This window comes from Plectropomus leopardus, chromosome 18 (genome assembly GCF_026936395.1).
Source record: "Plectropomus leopardus strain MGB_pleo_1.0 chromosome 18, ASM2693639v1, whole genome shotgun sequence".
Taxonomy (NCBI): Eukaryota; Metazoa; Chordata; class Actinopteri; order Perciformes; family Serranidae; genus Plectropomus; species Plectropomus leopardus.
The window spans coordinates 287388-306775 of NC_142193.1; the positions used below are offsets into that span (position 1 = coordinate 287388).

General features: G+C 37.7%; 2 protein-coding genes and 1 pseudogene across 5 annotated transcripts in view; 1 reads left to right on the forward strand and 2 right to left on the reverse strand.

Moving 5' to 3' along the window:
• Window positions 1–5200, reverse strand: part of cln3 (CLN3 lysosomal/endosomal transmembrane protein, battenin) — a 39058-nt gene extending 33858 nt beyond the window's left edge. For all 4 annotated transcript variants that reach the window (XM_088069251.1, XM_042504688.2, XM_088069249.1 and 1 more), the window contains exons 1-2: window positions 4973–5200; window positions 4857–4893 (exon numbers count right to left, since the gene is read on the reverse strand). In XM_088069251.1, the coding sequence (XP_087925377.1) occupies window positions 4857–4893; window positions 4973–5027 (92 nt within the window). In that variant the 5' untranslated portion in view covers window positions 5028–5200. The remainder of the gene's footprint in view (window positions 1–4856; window positions 4894–4972) is intronic.
• A 2074-nt stretch (window positions 5201–7274) lies between these two features.
• LOC121956934 (tryptase-2-like) lies at window positions 7275–13551 on the forward strand. Its single transcript, XM_042505378.2, has 5 exons — window positions 7275–7408; window positions 8866–9040; window positions 9550–9827; window positions 12784–12926; window positions 13221–13551. Exons 1-5 carry the CDS (start codon window positions 7357–7359, stop codon window positions 13374–13376), a joined length of 804 nt encoding a protein of 267 aa, XP_042361312.1. The 5' UTR covers window positions 7275–7356; the 3' UTR covers window positions 13377–13551.
• Window positions 13552–18202: 4651 nt separating this feature from the next.
• On the reverse strand, window positions 18203–18647 carry LOC148186398 (cytochrome c oxidase subunit 8A, mitochondrial pseudogene; annotated as a pseudogene).
• Between the last annotated feature and the right edge of the window lie 741 nt (window positions 18648–19388).

Below are 19388 nucleotides of genomic sequence, written 5' to 3' on the forward strand. Positions count from 1 at the left end.
AAGCCATAATGGTAAAGTGGGTTGGAGAGGACCCCCCTTCTATCTCTGTGTGGAAATTTCTGATCTCAGAGGTTGTGACTGGAAAAACTTGGACATTATATCAATGGAAGAACTCATCTTTTTCTGCAGAAATGGAGAAAGCCACTGGAACTTTTGAGAGTTGATAATAACCTGGACTTAAATTTGTGATATGATGGTCAATTGCCATATTTTTGAATAAGGAACAAAGGGCATGGGTTTAATTAATTTTTTTTTTATTGATGTATTTCACCGCATAATATAGGATACTGCACAAGTATTGTGCATTATTTCTATTTCTTTGTGCTATTAATGCCACCAGCTTCTTTATCATATGGATTAGTCTTGCAGTATTGTTCCTGTAATATGTTTTTTAATGTGTACTGTTTGTGCATTTGCGTTGTAAAAACAAAAATTGTAATAAACAGAATTTACAAAAAAAGTATTGCAAAATGATGCCTTGCACTAATATTGATAAAAACTAGGGCCTAACCAACTCACACAGAAAATCAATAGCATTTGAGCTTGTCAATTCTGCTGTCGAGTCTCATGGGTCCTTTGTTGTAAAAGTACATCTCAAGTCAAGTTATGTCATTTAAATCCAATCACTACTCTGCGTACATCAATTGTCCAATAAAGTTTTTTTAATATAATTTCATTGTCAAAGGGTAATAAACCAAGAAAGAAGTAATCTGGTGGTCAGTTGCTTGAGAATGGCTGAATGTGCAAAGAGGTTAAAAGTTTGGCTACATTTTACCAAAGCCAAAGACAAGGTGGATGCAAAATACAATTTATGTTGCAAAATAATTTCTTGCAAGGGGGGGAACACAACCTCAATGGCCAAGCACATCAACATTGCATCAAATTAAACCAAAGTGGAAAACTTTTGACTTGTTTGGCAGTTGAAAAATCTCCCTCAACTCTGTCAGCTGCTGCTGGGCATAGCCAGCACAGTCTGTGGAAAGCACACCCAAACTTTGTAGCGAGTCCTGTCATTTAATAATGGTAATCCATGTTGAAATTCCAGTTGAAATAGGCAGGATAAGAGCTAGTTAGCTAAATAAAGGAGGTTGCATAAGGCGTCACTGTGATGTGTTCAATTTCAGCTCAGTTATATAACTATTAGATAAAGGTAAATAAAACATCACCATGATTTGTTCAAATTTAACATCAAGGAAGAGAACATTTATATTCTGCTCAGCAAATTGAATAATACAAGTTGCTGGGTGGGAAATTTGTCTTCCTTGTAATATAAAATGGATCATAGAGATGGAATTACAACCTGTTTAACGTCCTATCATGAGCTCTGATCATCTTTTAATACATAATAAAAACGATTGAAGCCAAGGTTTTTCAAAATAAATATTTAAATTAAAATTATTTATTCCTAATCAGTTAAAACATGACTGACAGTGACAGTCTCGATAATGGTATCAATGTCAATAAAAATGAACGATCCCCATCCCCATTCATGACTGCATCTTGTGGTCAGAAAGATAGACAGACATATAAATGGGACAGGATACTAAACTTGTGACTTATAAGTGTACCAAACACATTACATTAGATTCTAGTAGAAAAGGGATTATGGGTTTTCATTCTATAAACATTGGGCCTCATGGAAGAAAAGATGCACGAACAGATCTTCTTTTATTTTATGAGTGGTTGAGACTCTCTGACTAAGAAAACTTCTTGTTTTCACAAATTGTGGCCCCGGGCAACAAATGAAAAGTTTTACATTTGTGGAATATTTCTAAAGTGCATGAATATCATTTAATTAAATGGAAATGTTGTTCAAGCATAACTTTAATGACTGCATCATTAAATTAAAGGGTTAAAGAAAAATACAAAACTTGGTGCATTGATCCCAGAGCCTGAATGTAACTAAGTAAATTTACTCAAGTACTGTACTTAAGTACAAATCTTTTATTAGAAATATTGGACTTTTAATAAATACTGGTTTCAGCTTCTCATATATGTGCATGAGAACTTGCTGCTTTTTCTTTTCATTATTTTAATTATTTGGATTTATTGACTTTCTTTAAAATTTTTCACATTTACTTTTAATACTTTTTACAGTGTGGTATGAGTACTTTTAACCTGGACTTAGTCTAAGCAGAGGATCTGACTACTTCCTGCTGCTGACATGGCAAATGTTTTGTTATTGCTGGTTTTTGATTTTCCTGTAACACCAGTACTTAAATTCTGGAAAATTACATTTTCTTTTTTTTAAGTTTATTTAACAGTGCCTATGTCAATTTCACTACTGGAAGAGAGTTGTTCTTCTTAAAGCCTTTTTTGTTGTAATGTCTCCAGTCTTGTTTGTGTGCTAGAGTCTTTGCACACTGCACCACCTGTCCTTACATGGTAGTTAGGAGGCGTTATCTCTGCTAACAGGTGACTTATGATCAGTGGGATTCATCATTGAGCTAACCTGGTCATAGCAGATTTGAATGTTGAAGTACATTTGGTGCATCTGAAGTTGACCTATTCTTCCTCTTACCAAAAAATTAATGGATAATATGAAAGAAATTTAGGAGAATGTTGTGGTATTAGGCCCATTAAATCTTATTCATAATAACAATATAGCCTGATCACAATATGTTAATGTTCTTTCAGCCCAGTAGCTGAATGTTTACTGTTGCAGTAGCAACAAGTTGCAGCTGAGCCTGTATTAGCTTAGCCTATTCTTCAAAACAACAATAAAAACATAAAATTGTTCCGAATTTACCTTTTTTTAACAAAAATTATCACAAATCCCTACAGCCCTACCCCATGGGAACATATTGTGAAAAGTTATATTATCAAAAGTAGATAAATAAATCACTTAAATCCCTGGAGAGCTACCTTAAATGTTGTCCCAACTAATCTACAGTAGCTACCACTGTCATTTAGTCAAGCATAGCAAGAAAGCACAATAACTTGATAGATCAATATATAGATAAGTAAAAGTTATAACATGTAAGAATGCTTAGGTGACATTTGAAAGGATAACTGAAAGAAGAAGTGGAAAACAATCAGTGAGTTCGCTGGTCTTCAGCAGTGTTATGTGTTATATATATATAGTCTATTAGGAACAAACTGCCAACTGAAGAATGCAGCGCAAACCCACAGCTTATATGCCCACAGATGATATTGTGCCTTTAATACTCAAAACAGAAATGCTTGAACTTGAACAGGGGTGTCTGTAAACATGTAAAATAAAGTGCATACATAAATAACACATGGAAACTAGGCCATTACATGTAAAATTATCTGTGCCACATTTGCTATGGCCATCTTGAAAAATCACATCAAACTGGATATTGGGCCATCACAAAATTTGTGATGGCCCTATATCCAGTTTTGTCTCAAACACATCCAAACATGTCTGCCGAATTTGGTGCTTTTAACACAAAATAAACAACTGATATAATATATTGAGCTATTATATAGTATATATAAAAGCCTTGAATCATTGCCAGATGAGCAGACACACACACACACACAAACAATCAGACAGAGAGAGAGATAGACAGAATATTAGCTCCATATGGGAAGAGCACAGAGACAGAATCATGTATTATCCTACAATGTCACAGCTTGTTTAGATATTACATGTTTATTAGCACAGAAAAAGAGGTACAGTTGGTTACCAGTTCCAAATTACAGGTAAAAAAAAAGTACTCAAATGTGCTTCTGTGGTAGTTCAGTACCATATTTTGCCATGGTGACACATGCAAATACACACATTCACAAGGTGAAAAATTGTTTTCCAGCCATTACAATTTTATCTCGGCAGGTTAAAAGGACATTAACACTTAATTGTAATTTGTGGGGCCCTATAATTTTCTGATTGCAATCGTGGAAATTAACAATAAAAATGGGTCAGCTGTAAAACGCAAAATATCATGGAATTTACCAAAATACAGAGTGCAATTACATGACTTTTATGACTGGAAGAGGGACTGGATATAAAGGAAGGTGACTTTATAAAAGGGTTCCAGAAATCTGTGGGTAGCAAATATCGTCACAAGATTGAAACTCATGTTGGATATGATGCAATACAAAAAAGAAAAGCAAAGGACTCTGGGAAAGGGGAGGTGTGTACTTTATGGTAAATATGAACTGACATGACAGTCCGCACTTTCTACTGAGGAAGCTCACATTGGTCATTATCACAGTGGTCTACATTCCACAACAAGCAAATAAAGGACTGCCCTGTTGGACCAACGTAAAGACCTGCACTCCTCATAGACAGACAATCCTGATGCTGCCATCTTTATGGCTAGAGACTTAAATCAGGGGAACCTTCAAAAGCTGAAGCACTTTCTTTGATTTAAAAAAAAAGTGCAGGATTTTAATAAATTCATTATCATTACATTGAATTGTAGAAATTGTATTCATTGACCACATGATTTGGCACTCTTCCTGATGACAAAATGTGCTTAAAATTGTAAAACCAAGAATTTTCTTTATATTCATTTAAGACAAAACACAGAAAAAATTAACATAATCTTGAAGAATTAAAAAGATTTCATAGGGCCCTAAATGCGAATCCTGATGTTGCTTTTCCTCTAAAGCTCAAATTAGCACTTTCACTAAACTGCACAATCTTATGTCACATGGGCGAGTTTGTAGGGAATTTGTAGTCTTTTGTCAAATTAAGCTTTATGTGAAGATAAATTTCCCTCTGTCTGACAGTGACTGTAGCCGTGGCTGCTTCTGTGGCTTGACTGAAGCCTTCACTGGTTTGGATTTAGGTTTGACTCGTTTCATTTTCTATCTACCAGTGGCTTACACTCTTTCCACCAAGCTTTTTTTTTCAGTGTGTGTTTCAGCAAACACTGGACACTCACCAGAATCCAGTCCAGTTCCGCCAACGTGTGCAATATCCTACAAAGAATAGATAACACAAACCTTTAGAAGACAGTTTTAACTTTAGTCCGACAGAGCTGACAGCTAGCAGACCCACCGTCACCGTCAGTGCGTTCAGCCGAATCTGCGTCCATGCTGCCTGTCTGCTCCATGTCTCAAAGGAAGCGCACATCAAATGAACACAACTACGGGGGCTATCGGACCGGCTGGCCTTACCGGACTAACAGTTTAAACTACGGAAATACGAGGGAGACATCGCACAGTCAACAGACTACAAACTCGGAACATTTTGATGGTGTCACATGACACGCAGTGCATCATACAAATAAATTCCCGCGGAAACAAAATCAACCTTAAAGGTTCCCATTTATCGATGGTATATAGATGGTAAAAAACTTGAACAAACCGTTATTATTTATATGCAAATTACAGTAATTTGTAATAACAAAACGCAATGTCTTTAAATATTTTTTAGTTCTTAGTTTATTTACTGTGACTTTGCCAGCTGTGGTCCAGTTTGCTGTCCTTCATTGTCCCTGTCATGAATTTGAACATTTCAGTGAATGAAAGCCTTCGGCCCCAAAGGGAAGTTGCTTTGCACAGTTAATATCTAGCCTGTAAGCTACATCATCAAATACACAGCACCATCTATGAAGGTGTTGTGTATTATATCAAGTTAAAGCGATAAATCATTCTTAAATCAATTTGGAAACCTGGGGTGATGCAGGGACTCTCTGGTAATCATCATCTCTGGGTTAATTTCGTAATACATTAAGATGTGCATTTGTTGGCTCCATCTCTCACAGGTCATGATGTCAGGGTAAGAACACACCTCAGCAGCATCCAGGCTTTCAGTTAATACCCACACTTGCTGTTAAAGCTTACTATACACATCATACCTGACAAAAATAAACACTTTGTGCACAGTTATACATTTTACAATTGTATGGCACTTCACATTCTAAACATATGAGCTTAACCCACAAAGTTTTTGTCTTTAACTTTGTTATAGACCAAAAACTTAGTCAGATCATCTGCAGCCACGTCTGCCTTTGGACTATATTCAGGGTTATTTGACTGTCACCCAGTGCAGACCGAAGAATGATACCTGATGACAACAGGTTGATCATATTTTATTATGTCATTTTTGTAGGCTATTTACATTTTCTGCTAGAGATGAGCATGCCTGTGTCTGTTTGGAGGGGGTCAGGCTTGGTTAAGCTCAGGATCAGTATTCAATGTTATGATCGCAGCTCCTTGAGCTTTGTGACCAGTCTGGAGAAAGCTGGTGTTAAACACCGAGCTGTAGTCAATGAACAGCCGTCTCACATAGCTATTTCTTTTCCAGGTTAGATATGGTGGTGTGGAGAATGTGTTCTATGACGTTTTTTTTCTGTCTTCTGTCACTTGGGGAGGTAGGTAAACTGTCGTGGGTCCAGTGTGCTGGTTAGTGAGGAGCAAATGAAACTTAAATCACTGGATACATATTTGATCTCAACTAGATGGCTGCATGGTCAGTCTTACCAAATGGGTAAAGTAATTCCACTCTGTATTCCCCTTGTGGTGCAATCAAAATGTAGATGGAAGTCAGGAAAAACCTGAAAATCCTTCCTGTCCATGCTATCGGGATTGTAGTTTGAGATCATCCTCTTCACTTTCTTCTTGGTGTTTTTTCTGATGTTTACGTTTAAAAACCTTGACCGGCCAGTTAGCAGAATCAGCAGGAGAGTTTACAAAGCAGTGAGAAGATTTATTTATGATTTAGTCAAAATTATCCACTATTATTGTTGTCCAATATTAATCACAAATAGCTAACCTAAATAACATAGGTTAGCATGTAACAGAGAGGAATCTCGAGAGCTCTGCCTATAGCAACCAGTCTTGTTTGCCAATAGATAATATTTCATGAGCTAATATTAACATTATGCACAACATTATTAATTAAAAAAGAACTCTACAACTCTGAGATGCATATAAAAATAAAAGTATATTTATCTCCTAAATGTCATGGGACAAAAATATAAAGCCTTACATAGTGGAAATACTCAAGCAAAGTTTAAGCTTGAATCTGCACTTAATAATAATAATACATTTTATTTATGTGTGCTTTTCAAAAAACTCAGACACCTTACAGAAGTCAAGAAATCATAAAATAGAATACATTAAAATACAAAATAAAATTCACACAATATTACAATTTATATGTCATTGATTAGACATTAAAAGCTGTTTTAAACAGGTGAGTTTTGATAATTGGTATAAATTGGGAGAGGTCGGTGCAGTCCCGGATGTGTTTGGGGAGAGAGTTTCAGAGGGGGGGGGGGTGGCTATGGAGGAGGCTCTGTCGCCCCCTGTAAATGTACTTGAGTTTATGTCCTTTTCCCGGTGTGGTTTGAGATGACATAAAGGCTGATCTTGCTGATAAGAGCTGTGTATATAAAGCTGCTGCCTGCAGAGGCACTACTTCACTCCATCACAGCCATGGCCTTTACCAAACTTCTCACTGTGCTGGTTCTGATCCACAATGCTGGAGGTGAGCACAAACCAAACCCAAGAACATTATTCTTTAAAGATTTATCTTCAGGTTAATATAAATAATGCATTCTAATAGAATTCAATCTGCAACTTTATACAAATGTAAATGTTTTTACACGTCATAAGATAAGGTATTAAAATCATGGGTCTTTAATGCCAAAACTAGTAAAATTGTTCTAATGCTAGGAATTATTTGTGTGATATGTATAGTTCTTTGATTAATGGTGATATCTGGACACCGCAGATTCATTTGTGTTTAAAAACACATTGTCACCTGTGGTGTCTCTGTTTTGATTTTTAAAAAAGAAGTTTGACCTTTCAAATCAAGTCATATCAATTTTATTTATGAAGCACTTTCAAAATAACCAGAGTTCACCAAAGTGCTGTAGAATTTAAGTAATATGAACAAAATAAGATAACATAGTGACAGCAGAAAACAGAGAGGATAACAACAATACTGTTCCATTGACATGCACAAATAAATGAGTAAAATAATAAAGAAAATAAAATGCAGAAGAGTAAAATTTGAAAAATACAATATAAAATTTAAAAGCTTAAATCCTTAAGGACACTCAAAGACCAAAAAAAAATTGTATCAAGCATAGCCTTGCAAGGGTCTAGAGAGGGGGAACATTTGAAAATGCACAGCTTACTCCCACATAAGTAGCTTTACAGTACTGGATGAGAGGAAGCTAAAGCCTGTGTGTCAGTCTGCAGGTAATTAAATGAGAGGACCAGTTTAAGTCTGGCAATAGGGCTTAGCTGGAAAAAGTCACTTTTCACAACAGTGTTCAATTATTTGTCACATTTCAAAGCTGGATCGATGATGAAACAAAGATTTCTGGCATGGACATGAAAGATATAGGTGACAAGTAATTAGTTACACCCCTGATGGAGTGATAGGGAGCAAATAAGTCAGTCTTAATATCATTTAACGGAAGATAGTCTTTTGATATTTTTGCCATTTTGGAAATTACTATTATTTAATTTATTGCCAGGAGTTAGATGAGAAGATGTTGCTCCCCTGTCTACATATGAGAGTGATATCGATCTTCTCAACTCTTTGGAAAGAAAGCAAATAAGAGTTTTGGGTTTTTTTTCTATAATAATAATAGTATAATTTTTTTTTACCTTTCTTTTTATGTTTATATATATGTTTATATACAAATGTACATGCCCATACATGTGTGTCCCTTTGACAAACATAAAGGAGACCTGCTACAAGTAAAACTGCTCCATCACACAGAAGGAGCCAAGACAGGGGGCTCAGGAGGTAAACCGTCCCCTACTCTAAACTGCTGTAACAGTAAAATTTACCATTGGATTTATAAAGTGCTCTGTCTGTCTGTCCACCTATTTATCCAGCTATGTTTGTCTCTCGGTCTGTCTCGCTGTCTGTCTGTCTATTGAGCTATTTATCATAGCTTTTGTAAAGTTTCATTTTTGCTGTTTCAGGCTTGCTTGGAGCTGAGGTGAAAAGCTCCATCATTGGAGGGAAGGATGCTAAAAGTGACAGCTGGCCATGGATGGTCCACATAAACATTACATCTGATGGTGTCAACAAGTGGCGCTGCGGTGGGACCATCCTCAACAGTGAGTGGGTGCTGACTGCTGCACACTGCTGGGATAAGTAAGTGTGTTTTCACAATTATAAAGTCTGACCCTGACCGCCATGCAGAGTAGTGAGAACGCTGATTATGATAGGCATGTAGTTATATCAATAACACTGTACTCAGCTACAAATTACCAATCAATTCTATAATAGTTCAACTAATTCTCTATATACCTCTGATTTAAAAAAAAAAAGATTCATGTAACAACAAAACTCAATAAAAATGTTGTCAGCTAATCAAAGGCTACATCTTTGAATGTTAAAATATGATGTAACATACATTATTAAATACAATGGTTAACAGCAAAGTGGATATGCTGTAGGTAATATATAGATAATGTAGATTCTGAAAATAAACAGGTCATTATTCTGTGATAACGTGTGAAACTAGGCAAAGGCTTATATGTCCCACTTCTGCTGGACCTGCCTGCATGTTAAAATACTAATGTGTATTATGTGTTTTTTACAGTTAATGGAGGGTGTTCGTTACATCTAGAAAACTGACATGTTGGTGTTTGTGTTGCCAGACACCCTCCACCTAAATGGGACAGATCCATGGTTTGGATTGGCTCATACAGGCTAAAAGAGAAGTCTGAACGTTACAGGGGAATATCGTATGTCTTGAGTAACCCTGATTATCGGAACCTGGGCAGCTACTATGTGAACGACATCGCTCTTGTAAAGCTGGATAAAAAGGTGAAATTCTCAAAGCAGGTCAAAAATGTGGCTCTGCCCAGCGCTGACGACACCTTCGGTCCATCATCTGAGTGTTGGATCACCGGCTGGGGCAACATTGAAAAAGATAGTAAGTTTTGCACATGATGCAAGTAATGGCCTGTAGCTAGGATTTTAGAAATACAGAGCTCATGATTTGAAATACCCCTAATTATATTTTTGACTAGCTAATTAAATTGTTCTTTCAAGGAAATATCCCCAAAATTTGCAGCTGCTTATAAACATATCCACACAACTAATGTTGTATGGAAGTGGCAAGTTGTGGTTTTATGGGGATGTTGGGCTATTTTGTGACTAAATTTTAATGTTTTCAGATAATTTTTACACACCATTTTTTTGTTTTCAGTAGCTAAAAGCTTCTTCTGACTCCCTCTAAGACACAAAAAGCATTTGTCAAGCTTTAAATAATAATTAGTGACTGTTGTTTTTCTTCCAACAAGCTAAATTATTGTCAATTCTGATATAAAAGCTGGTATTCAGATAAAAGCAAGTGGCATGGCCAGCACCAACAAACTGTACATTCTGTATAATGTATATGAAAATATTTCAAATCAGAAGTGGAACTGCTGGACATAAGATGTCTCCCACTTCATATGAAATGTGCCCTGAATGGCAAGTTGGGATGGCCCAAATCCTGCAGGTAGATCCATGTATCAAGGTGAGCTCAGGGTGACTTTCCTTCTCCAAGAGTAGAATGTGAAATAAGCTGTTTACAGACATCATTCTGCACAGTGAAGCTCAAAATGACAGTGAGGAAAAAAGATATAATGTGATGATTAGGTAGCTTTGGAGGTACAAACTGAGTTTCAATATTATCATCATTTGTATAATGATTATCTTCTTCAGTCTCCTATAAGTTTGGTTGCAATTCTTAGAAATCATCACCATCATTCTCAATGGTAGCTGTGTATTTGGCCCTGCACAACCGCACATGTGAAAACACATGTGCGGGTGTGCAGGGCCTTTAAGGCAAAATAGGTTGGTAATACACAGTTTTCCTCTAGAAACCCTGAGCTTGTCTCTGTCTTCTCCCTCTGACAGAGACACACACACTCTGCTTCATTTCCTCATTGATTCATTCCTGATTAAACAGCATTTACAGAGGTTTTCTGTGAGTCAGAATCAAAATGCTGTTTGCATATTAGTTTGTTACTCAGGAATATCTAAAGTTACTGTTTATATGTGCTAACAGTCATTTCTACCTCACATTCAAATACCACACAGCATCAAGTCAGCCCTAATCCCTTTTATTAGACAGCATATCTGTATATGAAGCATGTGCTTTTATTATTGTTAGGCAGAGGGTAGATTTATTGGTCATTTTTTAAACCAAATATAAAAAAAACAAAATTTCTTTTGTCCTTGACCATGCTACATCTTTGGAGTTGAAGGATGAGTTGATTAAAATTAGGAGCTACTATGAAAATTCCATGCCACCAACAGCGACATACCCAAGGGTATGTCGCTGTTGGTGGCATCATTCAATTCCTGCAGTGCATTTTTTGAATTTGCATCAGAGTCTTGTGTCCAGATGGCTCCCACAAGGTCAGTCCATCCAGTGCAACAGCTTGATCCAGAATGATAGGGGTTTAACCATGTCTCTGTGAAAATGTGCGCAGAGCAGTCACTGATCTCCCATTGCTGAGTGAGCCTTAATCGCATCCCATCCACTCCATTCTGCTGCGACCGGACATTAGCCAGAGGAAAGCTCTCAGTCCAAGTCGGGTCAGCCTCGCCCTGATGCCAGCTCTCCTCCCTCTCTTTGTCTGGCACTTTCAATTTTTTCCAAAACCCTCACAACTTTTCCTGATGTTGATGAGAGCTTCTCTATCGTAGAGAAGTCGTGCTTCAGCAGAAGGGGTCATGGTTTCGAAAAATATAGAAAAATAGCTGATGGATTTCGAGATTAAGACAACCCCCACTCAGAATGAAATATCCTCATGTCCATCTTTTTGCTAGTTGAAGTTTTCTTTTATATTTACGTGTGTGTGTGTGTGTGTGTGTGTGTGTCTGTGTGTGTGTATTACACTGTAACTCTTTACCAGAGACAGCTGTCCAGAGACAATTAGAGCACTCCCACTAATTGCACATAATGTGTGTAAAAATCTGTCACTCATGATTGGTCACATTAATGGACCATAATTCCTATAATATTGGAGATTCTATGTTTATAAATCTGATGAGCAGGATGGTGGTGCAGCTGCAGAGTTAGAAAGTGATTAATTTGAATTACACTGTTAATACACTGTTAGTATGAATGTGTTTAAACAGTGATTCAATTCAATACAATGTTTAAATTTACATTTGTTAAAAGTTTAAAATCTACTGTGTCTACTGTGCAACTGTGCATTATTACTGGATAAAATTGAGAGTTTATCATGTCTGTGTCTTTGGATTATATATTTTTAAATCTTCAGTGGCCCCTGTGTTTTGTCCCCATCAGATTAAAAATCAACAAATATATTTAGAATGTAATGTAGGCTGTGGCCTAAATGATGAATACATGGATAATACTAAATAAAATTTTATTGTCTTAAGTCATTAACTCTAATTCAGGCTCTGTTTAAAAACAACAGAAAAAAGATAAATGTGCACAGTCTGCATATACATACATTAATATTTAAAATACAGGCATTAATGTTTATTAATCTTATTATTGCTCTCTGCCTGCCTCTTAATTCAATTCAATTCAATTCAGTTCATTTCAATTCAGTTCAATTCAATTCAATTCAATTCAATTCAATTCAATTCAATTCAATTCAATTCAGTTCAATTCAGTTCAATTCAATTCAATTCAGTTCAATTCAATTCAATTCAGTTCAGCTCAGTTCATTTCAGTTCAATTTAATGGGCTTTACTGGCATGACATTTGCAATGAGTTGCCAAAGCTCAGTTACAAAAGATTGTAAATTAAATTAACAACTGATGACATGAAGAACACTAAAAGTCTGTGTGTGTGTGTGTGTGTGTGTGTGTGTGTGTGTGTGTGTGTGTGTGTGTGTGTGTGTGTGTGCGTGCGTGCACAGCTCAACTGCCGGATCCAGAAACCCTTCAGGAGCTAAAGATTCCCATCATCTCTCACGGTGTGTGTAAGGAGAAGCGTCCTGAGCTAACCTCTGACATGCTATGCGCAGGGGGGGACAAGGCTGGGGGGAACGATGCCTGCGAAGTAAGTTTTACTAACCAAGGCGGTTGAATATCAATTCAGCTGTCTTCATGGGTTAGAAAGCTACATAGTTTAACTGTACATAGAGTCATTTACTGGCTTCACCTCAACCAGCATTAGCATAATGCTGCTTAGGTATAGATGAATCCGTATCAACAATCTTTAATGTGTCATGTATGATAATATTTGAGTTTTATGGTGGCACCCATAGCGATAAGCAGGAATTGAAGGTTTGTTTTTGGATCTTGCTTCACAGAAATGCAAACAAGTGTGTACATGTGTGTTGTGCTTCCAAAGGGGGATTATGGCGGCCCACTGGTGTGTAAAACAACCAATGGCTGGATGCAGGTGGGCATCATGAGTTATGGAAGTTGTGGTTCTCCAGGCCGCCCTGGCGTCTACACCCAAGTGTCCAAGCACCTGCGCTTCATCAACGACTACATCCACAACTAAGAAGAAGCGTCTGCTGAAGTGTAAACTTCCAAGAAGCTCAGGCTGACATCCTGCCTTACTCTTCATAGCTCCTCCCCTGTGTTCTACCGTCACTCCTTGTAGTCCCTTATGTTAGCTGCCATGCATTCTGTTTTTTTCTAATTAAATTCCTTGCATTAAAGATTTAAAGCATCAATTTAAGTGTCACAATAGAGAATTTTGATTAAACTCCCAGCATGGAGAATTTAGCACAGGCTGCATGCTGCATTTCATTGTAAAATTATGCAGTTACATGTTTCAATGCACACTTAACACTGCCACACTTACAATGATTCCATTCCAGCCACCTGAAGGGTATTCCATCAACACCACCAAGGAAATGTGTGCGTAATAGAAAAAGCCTTATTTGACTTGAGCCAACTTCCGATTAGAGCTCAAACAGTTCCCCTAACCTGCGCTAACTCTAACCACACTGGAATAAGCTTTAAATGAACGCACACAGGGTTCATAAGGGGCCCCCAACAGTTGATTGCTGAGGTTATAAAGGAAGGTTAAAAGGAAGTAAAAAAAAAAAAGATGTGTTCCTCTCAGTAGCAGAGCAGACCACTCTGATGGACCGAAGAATACAAGGCAGTATATGCATAAAAAATGCGTGGGAGCAAGCCTGAGATAAATGCTGAAAGACTATCTTTGATTTGTATTTGATGATAACAGAACAGTCAAAGAGGTTACAGTAAAACTGTGGCTGTATTATCAGTAGGCCGGATAATTTCAGATGTGTTTAAAATTATTGTGTAGGCTTACTGTGGAGAACTGTCATGCATATGTGACCAAACAGTATTAAAGTAAAATATGAGGTCCATATAAACTTATGGGCCATGGGCCTTCACTGTGTATTTGTTGACACAAAACAAATTTAGTATCTAAAGGAGAGCAGGAGACGTGCATTCAATATCACAAATAAAATGTTTATTCAAAATATTAAGATTTTAGTTGCGATAATAATGATTATAAATTTAAGACAAGAACTTTTATTTCACAAGATATATAAATAGCAAAAACAATTAACCGCTAAAAGTTAATACTCCAATTTAAATGACATAAGTATTTGATGAAAATAACTAGACAGAGTACTACCTCTTTGGCAGACCCAATAAATAAGCAAGTACAATAATGCTGCAACCTACACGGCAGCTCGCACTGCAACTCATACTGCAATTCACACTGCAACGTAAACAGCAAGGAGAAGCAAATCTACAAAACACTCATGTGACCCCCACAATTAGGCCTACCACACTGCATGCAAAGCTATGGATCCCATGTGTACTCCCCACAGTTTGTGAATTTCAGTTGGTTCAGTTTCTCAACAGTGTAAAAGGTATTCCTGAATCCAATTATGCTCAGTACAGCAATAAATAATCAGATTAGCAGTATACAAATCATGAAAATTTCACACAAAGCTATGGTTAAGTCCAATTTAACATAATAGGTACTTAAGGCCAGATGATAAGAATGGACTACTTCAGACAAAGCAGCAATCTAGCACTGCAATGTGGGAAAACATGATGAAAATCATTCATATAAGCTGAAAAAAATACCTCAGAGGGAATAACCATAACCAATAACCACATTACCATGACTGTTCATGTTAGCTCACTCAACCTGGGACCCTGATTAAAGGAGACACTGGGAAGGTCGGTGGCTTATTACTCTGGTTCAAAGACAAGGGCTACATTTCCTAGAGTATTAAATTATTACATTATTAATGATAGCCCTAAATTTAAACAAACAAAGCAGTTATATATATGGCCTACCTCTTCAGCAGGGGCCTACAGAGCAAACATCTGAATCAGGATCAATCAGGACACAGCTTCACTACATCTGAAAATGCAAGAAACCTCAGATTTCTGATCAAACCACCCAAGCAGTGTGTCTCCCCAGATCTCCCTTACCTACACATACCAAACAGTCCTACCACACATCTACCAGGATTCAGATCAAACCAAACTTTATTTATAGAGCACTTTGCATAAATTTAATGTAGCACAAAGGAAAAAGGAAAAAGTTCTTCAGGCAAAGAGACACTGATTGCCCACACCTGGGCTGCGGTCGGAAACCTCTTTTTGTTTGGGAAGGTTCCCAGCTGAATGAGATGAACCAGAAGTACCTGAGCAGCTGCAAATGAGAGCTGTTTGAATACTGATATTAAGGACAGTTGCATCAATGCGTCCTTTGTAATCTCCTTTAGCGAAGGATACACCAGACGATCTTTTACCAAAGGAATAGAAGTAATTTTTGTAGTCATTTTTGCATTACTTTTTTGTTATTTCTGTTGATGCTTCAATTATATATGCACCCTAATTATTTTAGTGTTGTTTTGGCACAGCTGGGACAAGACTGTCAAATTCTATATACACTGGTGATGATACACTTATCATTATGATGAAAGTAAGTCGTGGAACAACAAAACACAATTTATTTTAAAACTTTTCATAGAAACCTTTCTTTGGTAACCTTAGAATGCCCTCAAACCGAGCACCAATACACTGTTTTGACAACAATAATTTCTTACTAGACAGAGTGGTTTATCCGTTGATGCATTAACAGAAATTCAAATCAATTGCACTCAATTCACATCATCTTCAATAATGGCAGACAATATAAAAGTAAAATTCCACTCATTCTTTAAGTCTTGCAGCTCCTGCATTCCCGAAAACACGGTCGTGCAAATGTTTCAAAATGAAATGCCTTGTGCCAGAAACTGATGGGATTCTGTTCATAGAGACGTCATCAGAGGGCTTTTATTTTAAAAGGGAAGCAGTGAAGTTGGAATAAAGCAGACATTTTTGTATTTTTCTCAAAAACTGCAGTAAAAAGGGGTCTAATCATCAAAATTCCATTTTCATTGTTTCTGCTGGCAAACACCTGCGGCACATGCAAAAAATTAGCGAGCCAATGTTTCCCTAGATGCGCTTGATCACTGCTGCTTAGATGGGCAGTGTGGAAGCTCGATGAAATTTGATAACATAGGCGCCAAAATAAAAAAACAACACCTTTGGCGCTGCTCATGCACTGCTGACGCGCTGCTAAAGCGTACTGTGTGAAACGGGCCTAAGTAAACCAACACCAATGCCTAAGTAAGTAACGGCGTTGGTAATGGCGTTACTCGGTAACACGTTACTCCCAACACTGCTGTTAACATGCCTTACCTTTTCAGGATGGCTCAGTGGTGCAAGTGTGACAGGTTGTTGTTTGACAGAACAGAGTAATTCATCTCAGAATAATTCATCTCTAGGTGAAATTTTGGATTTAAACGAGGTTCATTTTATTCTTCTTTATTACAGTTAATACCTCCTGTTCATTAGTCACCTCTTAGTCACCGTAAGTCACCTGTAATGTTAGTTATCTTTAAGATATACAGCTAACAAAACACATAGACGAACACAGATAAGAGAGTAGGTTGATTGCTCTGTGATCTGTTGGTAATGCCTCGGGGCTCCGGTAGAGGGAATCGCGCTCTACTTCCTCATTCAATACAGAAGAGTGAGCGCAAGACCTGCATCCTGTGGTTTTCCGCATTTCTCTCTTACTATTATCCCCCTTATTTAAGGTAATTACCATACACAAAGCACAGTAAACTTGAGAACATACGTTATCAACGTTTTTATATGTGTTATTGTGATGCTGTCTGTAAGAAGAGTTATGTTTTATAGAGTTACTGTTAAAGAGTTTCCTGCTATTTTTCGTCACATGTGAGCTAGCTCCAGGAGACCACATGGCGGCGCGGCAGTATTAGACTGTCGACTTCAACAACTTCACCGTTTAAGCTACTTACTGTTATGTGTGTACTTGCTCTGCTGTAATGTAATAGCATTTATAAGATTTGATGTAACATTTGATAAGTTAGTGGGTTAAAAACACAATTCATAAGTCACTTAAGACACATAATAAGTTAAAGGTGATTTAAATAATTAAGAATAAGTTAAAACATTTCATGGTACATTGGCTATATAATAATTTAGTTAAAAAGATATTTTGAATGGTAAGACTTTGATAAGAGTCTACGCCTGAAGACATCTGCATTTTAAATCATTAGCGCCACTTATCGGTAGCAGGAAGTAACTTTTTTACCCGTTCATTTTTCCCCTGTAGCAGATAAACTTAATTAACCTCATATTCAATTAGAATACTGTAAAGACCTTCATAATACACAGAAATTAAATTTTTTTTTATCATCAAATGCTGTTGCTACAATTACGCCTTATTCGCCACAAAACTGGAAGAACTTTTTGAGGGGCAAAGCGTGCACCAAAACTCAACAAACGTCTGTAGCGCTTCCTACAGATTTCAATAAAGCAGCCCCTGTAGTACATTTCACCTAGAGCTACAAAAGGTGGGAGCCATGTGTAACAGCCCAAGACCTACATAAAAGCCTCTTGGGCCCATACCCTAAACCTGACAGAAAGTCAGACATTTTAATTGAATGTGCAGTTTTGGTGTATTTTTGGCCTTTTTCAGGGGTTGCAATTTTTAGATCTTCTACAGATTTCATCCGATTGACTTCAAAATTAAAACATCCTCTCTGAAGGCCTGGGACATAAAACGTTGCTACATTTGTGAGTTTTCATCACAGGCCGTTACTTGAACAAACATTTCCATGTAAATGGAATGGTAAATGGACTGTACTTGTATAGCGCTTTTCTAGTCTTATTGACCACTCAAAGCGCTTTAACACTACATGTCACATTCACCCATTCACACACACATTCACACACTGGTGGCCGAGGCCGCCCCAAATTTAATTTTGTAACATACTGTTTAAGAGGATCTACAATACATTTTTCAATGTATGTGAGAAAGTCAGTTTTTAGAGACAGTTAGTTTCTCTCTGGGATGTGGAGTGGATCTGTCAGAGGTAGAGGACTGAGGGTAAACTTGCTTCACATTCTTTTTTGCGGCAGAATATATTGGTGATGGTCCCAGGGTGTCACTGGAGGTGCAGGAGGTACCAGACTGTTAAAATGTCCACTTTACTCTTTCTTCTTGTAGTCCTCCAAGTGGGCCAGGATCCAGCCAGATGGTCCCAGGATGGCCAGAGAGAACATGGTGATGGCGACAGTAGTTTCCATTGGGCCAATCTTCTCTTTGGCCGGGGCTGTGAACAGATTGGCCCTCTGAGCGACGCTGTGTCCCCGCAGGACAGGAGCAGCACAGCTAGCGACGGTCCTCAGGAACCCCGGCATGTTTCTCTGTTACGGGAAAGAGATGTCTTCTCGAGTTAAAAAGCTGGTGTGGTGATGCCTCGCTATTAAACAGGAAGTAGTTTATAACTCTGAGGGACACGGTCCAATCTGCAATAAATTTCACATGTTTGATGACAGTCTTTCCCTTAACACATTTACATGACAACCGTAGCTATTACTTATAGCGCCCCCTACTGGCAACATGAAATGTCATGAAAATGACATGCTTTCTTCATTGATGGACTGCTCCTACAGATTTTATCCGACTGACTTCATATCTGGTGACAAAACCTTTAAGACTGTAACGATTCCTCCCTCTGAAGTATAGGTTGACCATAAACCCTGTTGCCGTGGAGACCCAGCAGTGGGAGCCAAAAAGGAAGTTGTTGTAACTTCACTTTGCATCAAACAATTGGCCCCAGTTTTCACAGATGTGGTCAGGCTGCAGCCCTGAACATATCAACATGTCTTTGAACTGTGATACTCACTGAGCCACCGACAAGTAAAAGGAAGTACACCTTGCACCACAGCTATCCTTTGATTTTCAGGAAATTTACATGTTTTGGTCTACAAATGATGTAGACCAAATGATGTAGATTTTGTGTGTCCAAAGAAAGTAACTCATCATGTGAAATATCCGGGCCAATTAAGGGCTCTCTCCACCTAAGGGGCCACAAGGGCCAATTAAGGGCCCCCTCCACCTAACGGGGGCACAAGGGCCAATCACAAGTGGAACTAACTGAATCTTCAGTGGCCACAAGGGCCAATTAAGGGCACTCTCCACCAGAGG